Source organism: Eublepharis macularius, chromosome 2, assembly GCF_028583425.1.
Source record: "Eublepharis macularius isolate TG4126 chromosome 2, MPM_Emac_v1.0, whole genome shotgun sequence".
In the NCBI taxonomy this organism is placed as follows: domain Eukaryota; kingdom Metazoa; phylum Chordata; class Lepidosauria; order Squamata; family Eublepharidae; genus Eublepharis; species Eublepharis macularius.
The window spans coordinates 5314440-5330139 of NC_072791.1; the positions used below are offsets into that span (position 1 = coordinate 5314440).

The 15700-nt window shown below is 45.2% G+C and overlaps 1 protein-coding gene across 1 annotated transcript in view; it reads left to right on the forward strand.

Moving 5' to 3' along the window:
* The window catches only part of L2HGDH (L-2-hydroxyglutarate dehydrogenase), a 33266-nt gene that overhangs the window by 3715 nt on the left and 13851 nt on the right, over positions 1 to 15700 (forward strand). The window contains exons 3-4 of the mRNA XM_054971504.1: positions 2725 to 2876; positions 12242 to 12373. Of these exons, the coding sequence (XP_054827479.1) occupies positions 2725 to 2876; positions 12242 to 12373 (284 nt within the window). The remainder of the gene's footprint in view (positions 1 to 2724; positions 2877 to 12241; positions 12374 to 15700) is intronic.

Genomic DNA, 15700 nt, shown 5'->3' on the forward strand with positions numbered 1-15700 from the left:
AGCATGCCCAGCCTGAATGATTTTGTACAAGATGTTGTCTGTTTGATACCCTCATAGGAAAGACTATTGTGTGACCATTTTATGTTGTTTGGCCTGGCTGAAGAGTTGAGCCTTATTCTGTGCGTGTGACTGAAATATAATTTTCCTCTGAATGGCTAAATAATGACGCTACTTTGTGTACATACATGAAGCACTATCTCAGTAACCTTGACAGTAACCTTTTCAGGTAGGGCAGTATTATTAAGGAGGCAGGGTGGCCTGTGGCTGAGAGACGAGGACACGCTCAGGGTCACCTTGGGAGCTTGTTGCCTCTGAGCACCGGCTGTTTAATGGAATGATAAGATCTCCAAGCAGCTTTGCCTCTCGGTAGTGTTTAGACTCAAGACTCGCTTGGTAACGTGCGGGTTGGGTGCTGTGAATGAGAACAGGGAGGCAAGTAGGCATGGTACCCATCATGCCAGTCCTCATTACGCAAGAGCTCGTCCATTTCAGCTCTGCCACACGGGCAGCCTTACAGAGAGCCAAGCTGGGGCACGGAGGCCCTGCCCACTCCGGACTTCAGCCATCAGCCCCCAAACCTTTCTGGCATGGAGCATGCCACATGCTTTCCGCAGTGTCACCTCGCTCTGCATACCGCCACATCCCATCTTTGGATGCCCTCCATCTCTGACTCTTGTGCTGCCCTCATCTTTCTCTGCTGTGGCTGGTTCACAGCTTCCATGTCTACTTGGCCCACCTTTACAATTTGGCTATGCAAGTGGCATAGGACAGGGCAGACTGGGGGGCCACATGGAATGGTCCTCTGGGAGTGTCCTGTCATGTGAGCCTCCACCTGCAGGCCAAAGTGGTACAGCCCTGACGCGGAGTTGCTATCTCCTTGAACTCTAGGCCATTAAAGCAGGACTTGTAATTCATCTGACTGCCAAAAGAAAAAAAAGTTTAGCCTGAATTTTTTACGGTCTGTGTGGCAGTCAGAGCCATTGTTGTGTAGTGATTAGTGTGTCAGTGTGCGGACTTGGGTTCCAATCTGCACACTGCTGTGAAGCTTGCGAGGTGCTCTTGGGGCAGTCTCTCTCTGTCACCACGCCCCCCCCCTCCCAATCTCCATGGAGGCAGGATGGGATTATACTGTACTAGACAGACATCTCACCTAGGGGTTATTTTGGATCCAGTGCTACTACTAGAACAACAAGTTAAGGCAGCTGCAAAAAGCGCCTTTTACAATCTAGCCTGGAAGATGGCCTCTTGCCTCAACCTGGCCGACCTGGCCACCTGGATCCATGCTATGGTAACATCAAAACTTGACTACTGTAATGCACTATATGTAGGTTTCCCATCCAAATTAAGTAGGAGAATCCAGTTGGTGCAAAATGCTGTGGCGCGACTGCTATCAGGAGCGAGCAGGAGCATGAACATCACCCCATTTCTGCAGTCACCCCATTGGCTACCTATCAGCTACCATGTTCAGTTCAAGGTAGTGGTTATCACATATAAAGCCCCCCTTTTTTAATAGAAATTTTATTGAATGGGTTAACATATTACATAATAGACAATACATACTCATTTACCCTTATAATTACCGTATATGCCTCCCCATCCCTTCCCCCTCCCCCTTTTCCCTTTTCGACTTCAAACAGCACTAAAAACCCTTAATTTCTTATCGTTATCTCTAATTACTATGTAGTCCCTATTATCTAAGGTAAAGTTCATGTTCATTCTCATGGCTCATGTTACTTAATAACTATCTAAAGTCCACAGTTGTCCTCTCACATCCCATTTATTTTCCACATAGTCCTTAAGCTTCTTCCAGTCAGTTAAAGATTCATTCGGATTCTGCTCTCTCAATTTCCTTGTCAGTTTCTCCATTTCCGCCACGTGCAACAGCTTTTGGATCCATTCCTCAACTTCTGGTACGTCTTCTTGTTTCCACTATTGTGCATACAAAACTCTTGCTGCAGCAGTCATATAATATAACAGAGTTCTGTCCCTCATGTTAACTTCTTGCATATTCAATCCTAGCAACAGCATTTCCGGGCTCTTTAACAAATTACATTTCATATATGTTATATATATATCACATTTAAAGCTCTTCACAGCCTTGGCCCAGCATACTTATGGGAACACCTCCCTCCCTTTGTTCCTCTATGGCAGCTTCGCTCATCTGAACAGGGTCTCTTGCAGGTGCCACCCTGGATGTGGGCGAAATCAGTAGCAACCTGTACGTAGGCCTTCTCCGTGGTGGCCCCTACCCTGTGGAACAGCCTGCCTGAGGAAGTCAGGAGACCCCCCCCCATCCTCCTAGCTTTCTGCAAACGATGTAAAACCAAATTATTCAAAAAGGCTTTCCTATGGTAGGGAGGGGCTCTCAGATTCTTCGCTAATGAGTTCAGGACCATAGACTTCACCACTATGTTGCCTTACGTACTATCTGTTGTCTTTAATATGGGCTCCTATGAGCTACTTGTGCTTCATGTGGTCTAATGTCAGCCCAGGAACTGCTTATGTTCTGTTTCAGTATTTCTCCAACTCTGTATTAGATTCTTAATAATGCTATGTCTTTGCAAAATTGAGTTTATTTACCCTATAGCACTGGAAATGTCCTTGAAATTGACTGTACTAATCTCACACTGTGTAATCCGCCTTGAGTCTCAGTGAGAAAGGCAGACTATAAATGAAAATAATAATAATAATAATAATAATAATTCCATTGCCTCTCTTATGTAGCCCGTCATCAAAGCGGACACAACAGCGGCGTCATTCACAGTGGGATTTATTACACGCCGGGATCCTTAAAAGCGAAGCTGTGTGTGGAAGGCGCTGCCCTTTGCTACAAATACTGTGACGAAAAGGGAATCCCGTATAAACTGTGCGGCAAGGTATGGTAGGTGCTTCTCCTTTCTCTTTGACTCTCCCAAAACAAAAGCACCCATCCCAGCTTCCGCTCAGATACACCTGCTGTTTCATTCTAAAGGACACCAGACTCGGCTAGAGTGAACCTGAGAACAATCTGGGCATGTCCTCTGCCTGAAGAAGGGTTCAGTGTAACTCAAAAAGCTTATTTCCAATATTTTAAAAACTGTTTGGTTCAGTAAGAAGTGTTGTCTATCTAAATCTTAATGTAATGTTTATATGTTTCTGTGCCGATTGATCCCGGTGACCTTTCTGTGTGATGGCATCCCAACCCTTGTGTTTATATTAAAACAACTATATCAAGGCTGGAAAATATAATTCTTTGGGTGCAGCGCCACGTTTTCATATACCCAGATATCTAAGGATAATGGGGGCGTCCTTCATTACCACTTTCATGTCAACCATATAGTTCTCACTAGTGCTTGGTTAGATTACGCTTTTTTCCAGAAAGGGGCCAACTAGGCAGCATCTACCAATCGCTGAACCAACTTCTGATGATTACAGAGTTTGCAGGATTTCCAGTAACACAAAATTCTGTTGGGCAGAATGGAAGTTACCTGTTAGTAGTTATACAGAGGAAAAATCTTCAGTAATCTAGGGATCCAGAACTTCCTTCGGTCCATTGTCCAATTATGTTTCCTCTGTTACATTTCATTTTTTTAAAAATTTCTTGTTGATTGGTCTTTGGTCTACCTTTGTTCTGCTTCCTGTGGGTAGGCACTCCAATCTGAAATTTCAAGCAGCAGGCTACCTGTTCCCAGGTAGATTTAATTGTGGGTTATTTATTTACTTGCTCACTTTTAGCCTGCTTCTCTCACTGAAATTCGAGACAAATTACAGAGTATAAAAAAAAGTTCAATCAAGCAGCGCGAGATATCCAGTAAGCAATGTAATAGGACTAGGATTACAGAGTCAGAATTTTTTTTAAAAACTAAGGCACAACGTACCATAATGCAGAAAATGAGATACCAAGGTAGAAGACAGTGCAGCAAAAGCAAGGTGACACGGGCAATGAACATTGCGAGAGACTACAATTCTGTTCCCTTATAAAAGCATCTTCCTGAGCTGTTCCATTATACTAAAGCTCTAATACCTTTATAAAAAAAATGCCCCCCTGAACATTTCTGTTTTGTCCGTTCTGCAAGTGAAGTGCGGGACCCTTCCTGACCTACTCAGGCAGGCCATTCCATGTGGTAGAAGCCACCACAGAGAATGCACATGTACGGGCTGTTGCCAATTTTACCAACCTTCAAGAGCCAAACCTGCTTCTTGGCCAGAGTATATGCCGAGGTCTGACCTGGATAGCCCAGGAGAGCCTGATCTTGGCAGATCTCAGAAGCTAAGCAGGGTCGGCCTTGGTCAGTAATTGGACGGGAGACCTCCGAAGCAGACCAGGGTAGCAGAGGCAGGCAATGGCAAACCACCTCTGTTAATCTCTTGCCACGAAAACCCTACCAGGGGTTGGTATAAGTCAACTGTGACTTGAGGACAGGATTTCATTCGTTCATATGCTAAGGTAAGCCTGCTTGGCTGGGCCCAAGGAAGGATTCTGGGTAACTCAGTGAAACCCAGAGAAAAGCCGAGTTGTGCCCAGACATATTACACAGAACTCCGATGCAACTGACCATCTAGGATTGAAGGCCAAATGGGCAGAGGGAGGTTCACCCTCTGCATTCCATCTCATTAAGCTTATCAGAACCCAGCTCAGGATAATTGCTCTGGCAGAGACCCAGGACCACATGTCCCAGCAAGGCCCTGATTGATTCCTGGAGCCTCCTCATGTTGTTGTCCAGTATGGGGGGAAATGGAGATTCAGTATGGTTCTTTGTGCTTGGACCAGCTTGGATAGAGCTTTGGCCCTTGCGTCCTGTTTGGAGTTTGTTGTTGACTGCAGCATAACCTTTGCAAGGTAACGTCTTTGCAGAGGACACTGCCAAGTATGTTTAGTACTGTGTATTTTAGTTAGTCTTTATTATTTTAACAGTCCTGTCTTACACACTTTCTAAATATATGAACTTTTATGTACAGTTTTAATTAATATTGAATCTTGCATTGTATTGGGCAATCAGCATCTTGGCCTATTGGCCAGTTACTATTTAATTAGTGTGTTGGAACTCAGCTGGCAAGTGGTCTACCTTGCAGGGCTGACTTCCAAGATAATAATAACAACAACAATAAGAGTGTGCTTATATACAGCCCTTCTGGACAGATGTGTGCCACATCTAGAGTGGCGAACAAAGTCAGTGCTGTTATTATCCCCACAATACAGCTGGGGCTGAGAGAGGTGGCCTACCCAAGGCCACCTGCTTTGCTCATGGCAGTTGTGGGAATCGAACTAACAAAGTACTGATTCGTAGCCCAGCCACTTAACCACTATGCTACAGCAGTTAACACCCAGTACCACTTGAATCTTTATTTCCTCAGGCTCTAAGCTTAGGATTAGTCAGAGGTAATGGGTGGCAGCTCCCTACTGTGGGGTGCCGGGCTTCTTGACCCCGAGAGCATTTTATTTTACCACCTGGGACCAGAGCACCCAGTGGAGATGCCCAGTTGCAGGGCAGCACCCTCAAAAAGTCTTACTCTGATATGTGAAGCTGTTGTGGCATAGTAGGAGAGGCAGTCCTACAGATATGTGGGTCCAAGGCCAGGAAATGAGGTGATGGTTAGTATTTATTGATTTTATTTTGTTTACTTTAAATTTTTATTCCACCCTCCCTGCGAGTGGGCTCAGGGCGGATTACAACAAATTAAAATCCATCATATGATATATATATAATATAAAACAGTAAAAAACATTTTAAAACATTTTAAAACATTTACATAATATAACATACAGCAATACATAATGACTAGATGGCAGCAGTTGATAAACACTAGTTAGAAGCAGGTGGGTGGACAATCCTAATAGGGAGGGTTCAGATCTTCCATTTTTTCCCCTCTAATCAGCCAGAGGAGGCCAAGCCCAACTTCAACCTGGTGGAACATCTCTGTCTTACAGGCCTGGTGGAACGATAACAAATCCTGCCGGGCCCTAGTCTCAATAGACAGAGAGTTCCACCAGGCCGGGGCCAGGACTGAGAAGGTTCTGGCTCTGGTTGATGCCAGGTGGGCCTCCTTGGGGCCAGGGACCACCAATAGTTGTTTCTATCCTGATCAGAGTGTCCTCTGGGGCACATACGGGGAGAGTACTGAAGCACTCCTGGAAATTGATTAGTAACCAATGCCGTGACTCCAGAATGGGTGTAATGTGCATGTTTTCAACATTCTCTGCATCTTCAGAAGGCCGGTTAGAGCACTTGCCTGCACTTTATAGGTTACCTCTCAAAGCTTAATGTTTCAACCAGCAAGCCCGAAGGGTATGGCATTCCTTCTGATGTCTGTCCGAGCATTTCCAGGAATATATCGCTGTAGGCTGTAAGAGCTGGAATGTTTTAACCACCCCACACCTTTCGCATGAGAAACTAGCTTTGTAGACCAGCACAAGAATTTATCAGTTTAAACGCTCTATTTCACCAAAGGGACAAGGGCTGGACTTAAAGTTCATGTGGGAAAATCTGATGCGTCTTCATTGAGGAACGGACTTTCCCACTTCTAGTGAAGCTTGATGAAGCCCCTGCCTTCATCAGCAATTGGATGGAATGAGAGACAGGCTGCACTGGCTGTTCCCAGTATTTTCTAGGATATATCTGGGGAAAGCAGCGAGTACAGCGGTACCCACGTATCAGCTGTGCTTTCCATTCGCCAGGTTCCCTGCCGTCTGCATTTCCTTTGAAGGCAGGGACTGAGGGCGGCACTGGGTCCTGGCCTTCCGTTTGTTATCAGAGGCAACCAGCACAACAACAAACCCACAGCCTCCTTGAATACAGAGGACACAAAATTGACATTGGACTGTTGGCTTTTGTGACATGACTAAAATGATTGCATTTCCAGTTGCTTCTTTTGTCCAGCTAGCCGGTGGATCCACTGGGTTCTGCCACATACAAGCCACTGTCTCTTGGGACATCCACTGGCTTCTTTATCAATTATCTGGATGAAGGAATGGAAGGGCTGCTCATTAAATTTGCTGATGATACCAAATTGGGAGGAGTAGCAAACACCCAAAAAGATAGAATGAAAATTCAGCAAGACCTGAATACTCTGGAGAAGTGGGCAGCTGTGAATAGGATGCAATTCAACAAAGACAAGTGCACAGTATTACATCTGGGCCACAAAAATGGGAAGCACAAATACTGGATGGGGGATACACTTCTGGGCAGTAGTGTATGTGTCAATGACTGTGCTATGGAACAGATGGTTACAGATGGTTACAGAACCTACTAGGGGAGAGGTGATCCTGGATTTGGTCCTCAGTAATGCTGAAGACCTGGTGAGAGATGTAAATGTGATTGCACCACTTGGGAACAGTGACCATAATGTTATTGAGTACAACATATGTATAAATAGGAAATTGCCAAATAAGACCAACACAGCCATGTTTAACTTCAAAAGGGGTAACTTTTCTGAGATGAGGGGGTACGTGAAGAAGAAACTGAAAGGGAAAGTAAAAAAGGTCAAAACACTTGGGGAATCTTGGAGACTATTTAAAACTACAATCCTGGAAGCTCAAATTAAATATATACCGCTGGTTAGGAAAGGCACAAATAGGTTTAGGAAAAGGCCAGCATGGTTAACAAGCAATGTAATAGAAGCTGTAAAAGGTAAAAAGGATTCTTTTAGGCAGTGGAAAACTAGTCGGAGTGAGGTTGATAAAAAGGAGCATAAGCTGTGGCAAAAAAAGTGCAAGTCTGTGATCAGACAGGCAAAAAGGGAATATGAGGAGCATATTGCAAAGAACATAAAGAAAAACAATAAACAATTCTTTAAATATATTAGAAGTAGGAAACCAGCTAGGGAGGCAGTGGGGCCCTTGGATGACCAAGGCGTAAAAGGATTACTAAAGGGTGATAGGGAAATGGCCGAGAAGCTGAATGCGTTCTTTGCTTCTGTCTTCACTGTGGAAGATAAGAAGTGCATGCCCACTCCGGAAGCACTGACTTTGGGAGGGGTTTTGAAAGACCTGAGTCACATTGAGGTGACGAGAGAGGAGGTTATGCGACTGCTAGATAATTTAAAAACTGATAAATCACCGGGCCCAGATGGCATACATCCAAGAGTTCTGAAAGAACTCAAGTGTGAACTTGTAGATCTCCTCACAAAAATATGTAATCTGTCATTAAACTCTGCATCTGTTCCTGAGGACTGGAAGGTAGCTAATGTTGTCCCCATCTTTAAAAAAGGTTCCAGGGGAGATCCGGGAAATTACAGGCCAGTCAGCCTGACGTCAATACCGGGTAAGTTGGTGGAAACTATTATCAAAAATAAAATTAGTGGGCACATTGATGACCAAAAGCTGATGAGGAAAACTCAGCATGGGTTCTGTAAGGGAAGATCTTGTCTCACCAATCTGTTAGAGTTCTTTGAGGGAGTGAACAAACAAGTGGACAAGGGAGACCCGATAGATATTGTTTATCTTGACTTCCAGAAAGCTTTTGACAAAGTTCCTCATCAAAGGCTCCTAAGTAAGCTCAGTAGCTATGGGATAAAGGGCCAAGTCCTCTTGTGGATCGAAAACTGGCTAATTAATAGGAAACAGAGAGTGAGTATAAACGGGCACTTCTCACAGTGGAGGGTGGTGAGCAGTGGGGTGCCACAGGGGTCGGTATTGGGTCCAATGCTTTTTAACTTGTTTATTAATGATTTGGAATTGGGATTAAGCAGTGAAGTGGCTAAATTTGCAGATGACACGAAATTGTTCAGGGTGGTGAAAGCCAGAGAGGATTGTGAGGCACTCCAAAGGGATCTGTCGAGGCTAGAAGAGTGGGCATCCATGTGGCAAATGAGGTTCAATGTAGCCAAGTGCAAAGTAATGCACATTGGAACCAAAAATCCAAAATATAAATACAAGTTGATGGGGTCTGAACTGGCGGAGACTGACCAAGAGAGAGATCTTGGAGTCATGATAGATAACTCACTAAAAACGTCAGCACAGTGTGCGACTGCCATAAAAAAAGCTAATGCTATGCTAGGGGTTATTAGGAAAGGGATTGAAAACAAATCAGCCGGTATCATAATGCCTCTGTATAAATCGATGGTAAGGCCTCATTTGGAGTACTGTGTACAGTTCTGGTCGCCACACCTTAAAAAAGATATCATAGCACTGGAAAAAGTACAGAGAAGGGCAACTAAAATGATTAAAGGGTTGGAACACTTTCCCTATGAGGAAAGATTGAGGCGCTTGGGGCTCTTTAGCCTGGAGAAAAGACGACTGAGGGGAGACATGATAGAGGTTTACAAGATAATGCACGGGTTAGAGAAGGTAGAGAAAGATGTGTTTTTCTCCCTTTCTCACAATACAAGAACTCGTGGGCACTGTATGAAATTATTGAGCAGTCGGGTTAGAACAGATAGAAGAAAATACTACTTTACACAAAGGGTGATAAACACATGGAATTCGTTGCCACAGGAGGTGGTGGCAGCTACAAGCATTGCCAGCTTCAAGAGGGGACTGGACAAATATATGGAGCAGAGGTCCATCAGTGGCTATTAGCCACAGGAGATAGATGGTATTCTCTTTGTGGGGAGGTGGTGCTCTGTTGTCTTGGTGCTGGAAGGAAGGCAGTGGGAGGGCTTCTGGTGTCCTGGCCTCACTGACAGTCCTTTAGATGGCACTGGATTTCTAGCCACTGTGTGTGACAGAATGTTGGACTGGATGGGCCACTGGCCTGATCCAACATGGCTTTGCTTATGTTCTTATGTTCTTATGTATGTGAAAGAGATCTTGGGGTAAGAGTGGACTGTAAACTAAATATGAGCAGTCAGAGCCAAGCTACAAGTGACGCCTTACACAGGTTGGACACTTGTCAGCTTACCTCAAGTTTTGATGGGAAATGTAGGCATCCTGGTTTTACAGCTTGGCTCTCCATTACAGCTGCAAGACCAGGATGCCTACATTTCCCATCAAAACTTGAGGGAAGTTGACGAGTGTCCAACCTGTGTCAGGCGTCACTTGTAGCTTGGCTCTGTGTGATGCGGTGGCAAAAAAGGCTACTTCAATCTTGGGTTGTATCAAAGGGGCCATAGCGTCGAAATCGCAGGAGGTCATAGCCCCTCTCTATACTGCCTTGGTCAGGCCGCACCTGGAGTATTGTATGCAGTTCTGAAGGCCTCACTTCAAAAAGGATGTGGACAAAATCAAGAGGGTGCAGAGGAGAGCGACGAGGATGATCAGGGGTCTGGAGACTGAGCCCTATGAGGAAAGGCTGAGGGCCTTGGGAATGTTTAGTTAGGAGGAGGTTGAGGGGGGGCATGATTGCTCTCTTTAAGTATTTGAAAGGATGTCATTTGGAGGAGGGCAGGGAACTGTTCCAGTTGGCAGCAGAGGGCAGGACCTGAAACAATGGGCTTAAATTACATGCAGAAAAGGTACCGGCTGGATATTAGGAAGAACTTTTTCACAGTCAGAGTAGTTCAAAAGTGGAATCAGCTGCCTAGGGAGGTGGTGAGCTCCCCCTCACTGACAGTTTTCAAGAAGAGGCTGGATGAATATTGTCAGAGATGCTTTAGGCTGATCCTGCACTGGGCAGGGGGTGGGACTAGAAGGTCTGTATGGCCCCTTCCAACTCTATGATTCTATGATCCCAAGATGCATGACCTTGCAGCGATGAGCCCCTGGCTGCTGAAGACTGCATGCTAAAGTTCAAACTAGACAAGATAGTGGGATGTCTGTAACCAGAGAACTCCCCCCACCCTCTTTTTTTTCCAATTTAGAAGCAGCCCAGGGGGAGCGAGAGGTGGGATTGAATCAAGGCTGTGACTCTGGGGGAGGTGAAGTTTTAATATTTCTGCCCTTGTGAACTGATCTGAATCTCTTCCCCTGTCATGTGCACTGCTGTTCCCCCAGTTCATAAAACCCTCAAGCACTATACGGGCATCTGTATCTTTTCTCCTCTGGGTTCAAATAGCAGCTTTCGTGGGATGGGGCGATTTAGAGTGATGAGATGATCATATTTTTATTAGGTAAAATTTCTGAACAAGCTAGACTTGATTACTTTCTGTCTGATAAGAATGCCAAGATGACCTATCAAGTAACCAGATATTGCTTGGTGATATTCAGGACTTGGAAATTATATTGTGCTGCAACTCGATCTTAATTCCAAATTGTTTTATTTGTTCTGTTTTATGCTTTGAATTTTCTTTTTAGTGCAGTGGTGTTACATGATTGGTCAAATGACTGTAAATAAAGAAATGAATGAATGGGAAAACTGCACCAGGTCGGGACAACCTGGCCTCCTCCATTATGCAGCTACAATTCAGTAACCTACTGCCTTCTCTAGTTTGGCGCTATACTTGGTTACCTAGCAATCCTGGGGGCAAACTAGAGGGTTGTGCACCGATGCCAGCTGCAGGCTCTTTGAGGGGGCACTGAGGAATCTGATTTCCCCTCTTACTGTTGGTGAGCCTTGGCAGTCTCTGCCATTGGTGGAACCCCTTGCCTTGCTGGAGTAGCGGGGGCGGGGGGCTATTGTTAATGTGTTATACAGACATCATGTGTGTGTCAGAATCTGTCTTCAGGATTGTCTAAAGCAAGTGGCGAGGTGCGGGATGAAGTAAGCCATTTTCAGTGAGGAGAAACGGAGATGCAAATTGTAATTCCAAACAGATTATATTAATGCCCGACAAATGGACTTTCACTCCATTAGAGCTGCAGCTTTTTACAATGCGGGATGTGTCTGAGAGGTAGGGCCTCACCGTCATTCCTTTCTGCGTGGGCAGATTAATGGCCCAGGGTCAACTGTATGTTTAGATATGCTGCCCATCACAAAGGCTAGAGGTAGGCCTGGTTTAAATGGGATCCTGCAGAACAAAGCAGCTCACCGGTGAGTTTTTGTACTTTCATACTCTTGGCTACCAATGCAAAGTAGCTATATGGTCTGCCTCACTGGTATCATGCTTAGATAAGTTGTTATATATGATGCTTGTGATTAACTTGAATTTTTTGCATGGTTATCTTGACGCAACATTAATTGAAATTTTCACCTCTGAAAAACCTCCAAAGCAGTCTTTCTGGATCCGCTCATTTTGCTGCTCCTTGGGAGGCGTGGTGTGCTGAAGCCCAGAGCCTTCAGCTAGGTCCAGCCTTCTCAAGTTATGCTGTCCCCACCTTTTAATTCTCAAGGAAAATGGTATTGCTGCCGTTCTGCTTTCCAGAACGTTGTCGTGTGTGCTCTGAACAGAAGTGGTTCATTTGCATTCTCGTGGCGTGGTTAGCCCACTTTTCTTGTGCCTTCTGTAGCTCATTGTTGCGGTTGAACATGAAGAAATTCCGAGACTCAAGGCATTACACGAGAGAGGGCTACAGAACGGGGTCCGGGGGCTGAAACTGATCACTGCCAAAGAAATACAAGCAAAGGAGCCCTACTGCCGGGTAAGAACCTTCCTGCTCTTTAGACAAATGAAGTTAGTGCCATGTAACAGTTAAGAGTGTCAGTCCCGAATTTCTGGGACCTGGGTTCAGTTTTTAATCTGCCCTGAAGCTCAGTGGGGGAATCACGGGATGATCACACATTCTCCGTCTAACTGACAGATAAAACGGGACAAGGAAAAAAGAGTGAGAGATGAAATGTAACTATAGAGACTAAAAAATATGTCACCTGTCTGTCTAAGTCATCTAAAATAGATAATGAATTTGCTGTTATGCTATGCTCGACCTTTCATATGAGCCAGATAAAATAAACAGATTCTTAGAAAAAATATTGAGACAAACTATCTCCACTGAACATATGAACCTTATTGAGAGGAAGCACTAGACATAACCTAAAAAATGCAAAGCAATAAAACTCCAGGCACAGATGGCTTTCCTGGACTGTTTTTATATTGGGGGGGGGGGGGGAAATCTGGTTGCCAAGACTTTTTTTCGATACTGTTTGAAAAATAGGAAACATCCAACACACCTGGAATGAAGCCCATATAATAATTGTTCCAAAACCTGGAGAAGGTCTTTCACAGTTGGATTCCTATAGAATGATTTCACTTCTTAAATTCAAGATGCTGAAATCTTTGCCTTATTATTGGCATCTAGGCTTACCACCATCATAAATCACGATGTAAAAGAAGATCAACATTTATAGCGCAATCCTGAGGCCTGCTGTGCCACTGGTGCCCGCACACCTGCGTGCCTGTGAATCCACCCATCCGCTCCCTAAGCACTTCTGTGAGAGAGTTACGCCAGTGGCTGAGCCTGGCATGGCACGGCAAGGCTGCTGCAGAGAGCACACGCCCTGCCATTCCCCTGACAACCCCACCAGCATCCCACAGAGGTCATGCCACCCCCATGACAGGTGTGCGAGTGGCAAGGCGCAGCCAAGGCGTGGGCCATGGGCCCAGCTGCCTGTCAACACCTCCATTTCCCCCCCCCCACCAGAGAGCAGGCAGCTGGGCACCACATGTCCCCGCTGTCACAGCATCCACATTGAGGTGCCTGGCTGGGGGAAAGCTGCCTGGGGGAGCCTGGGTGCCGGAGGAGCAACTCCTGTCACTGATTGGGCATGTCACAGCTCTGGCCACCCCACGCAGCCCAGGTAGCTGGACCCTCGCCATGGCACCCTCCTATGCTGGCATCACACATCCTGTTGGACAGGGCCAGTCTCCCTCGCCCGGCCGTGCACACATGGGTGCAAGGGGGTGGTCCGCGCCCCAGCCCTGATCCCCAGGTGCTGCAAAATATCTCCATATGCGGATAAAGGGGGCACCCTAGTGATAACCACTCTCAGTTGTGCCCTACTGGGGAAGTGCCAACAAGCATCCCATGCCGATGCCTGCCGCAGCTGCTCACCACGACCAAACGGACCCTACAGAGATGGTGGGAGAGGTGACCAGGAGGGGGAGGCTCATCCAGTTCGGACAGCCCTTGGGGTACGTGGGCCAGTCCGATTGGGACTGTTAACTCTGTGAATACCACAAGAGAGCTGGTGCATGCTTGCACCACCACCACACGTGCTACCACCTTCCCAGATCGGTATTTCACATGGAAGCACCAATCCAGAGGGGGCCACGGCCTTCCCACCACCTTTTCCTTCAGTATGGCAATATTACTAAAATGGCTTTATACCAAAGCTTGTCATTGCTGGAGGTATCTGCAGAACCTTAAAAGTTTAAACCATTTGGACAAGGATTCCTCCAGGTGGTCAAAGCCCTATATAAAAACTCTGGTTTCCCCATAAAAGCGAGTAGCTTCAAAACTGGGAATTTCCAGATAGACAGAGGTACAAAACAGAGATGTTCCCCGTCCGTTCCATATTGTCCGTCACTCTTTTGCTGAGGAAATGAGGTGGTGTAAAGATATAGAAGGGCTGCTGATAGGAGTCACATATCACAAGGTGAGCTTATAAACAGATGACACCGGGCTATATCTGACTATGCCTGTGACATCTATGATAGCAGCTCCAGATTTTACAAGAGTATGGGACAATATCTGATTCCCAGGTCCTGTATTAAATCTGAGATTCTTACCACTAATCTCACTTTACTAGTAAATGTAAACATCTCCTTTTGGTGTGGAGTCAGTTTGCCGTGTTAGTTTGCAGCAGTGAAAGCATCCAATTACTATGTAGTATAAGCCTTCGATAACCACAGCTCTCCCTGCCAGATGCATTCTCCCCTCTCTCCCCTCCTCTTCTGTATTTGCCCAGTTTTGATCAGGCATCTGACGAAGAGAACTTGATTCTCGAAAGCTTATGCTACAATAAAATTGGTTAGTCTTAAAGGTGCTACTGGACTCTTTTTGATTTTGCTACTACAGACTAACATGGCTAACTCCTCTGGATCTATACCTATTAATAACTAAAAATCTCTATACATGAATAACTTAAATGCTGATCTTCTGCTTTTTCTTTTCCATTCTATGGTAATTTCTGAACCTCTAAGAATCATAGATAGAATCATAGATATTTTTATAGGGGATGAAAAAATGGCCCAGATCAGCCCTTAGACTCCCTCAAGATAAGGGTGGCACGATAACGCCAAAAATACAATTACGTTGCTACGCTTCCTAGTTGTGAACCATATTTATGTCATTTGATGTATATTGTTCCACAATCAGCGGGTGGCTATAGAAAAACAGTATATAAAGCACTGGTCATTAGAAGAAGTTACCTAGATGCAAAAGGGGAACATCCCAAAGAAATAACAAACTTGTTTCTGCTTAGTCTGGGGGAAATGGTGAAAAATTCTTCCACCAGATCTGTCCCCATTTCCAACTCTTTTGAACCTAGATGTTTCCCCCCTTGAATGTAAGGATCTTCCCAAATCTGGAGGAAAATAATATATCAGAGTACGTGAAATTGCAAAAAAAAAATGAATAATGTTATTTCAATTAAAAGTAGGAAACAATTTCCAATAAACAGAAATAGCTTAATAGAGATCCAACAAGATTTGAGGTCGATGTATTGTCAAAGGCTTTCATGGCCGGAGAACGATGGTTGTTGTGGGTTTTCCGGGCTGTATTGCCGTGGTCTTGGCATTGTAGTTCCTGACGTTTCGCCAGCAGCTGTGGCTGGCATCTTCAGAGGTGTAGCACCAAAAGACAGAGATCTCTCAGTGTCACAGTGTGGAAAAGATGTTGGCAGGTCATTTATATCTACTCAGGAGGGGTGGGGTTGAGCTGAGTCATCCTGTAAGAGTTTCCCAGGGTGTGGAATGCTAATGGCGGGAGGCTTCACTGTATCCTGAGGAGGTTCTTTTGCATATGGATTGG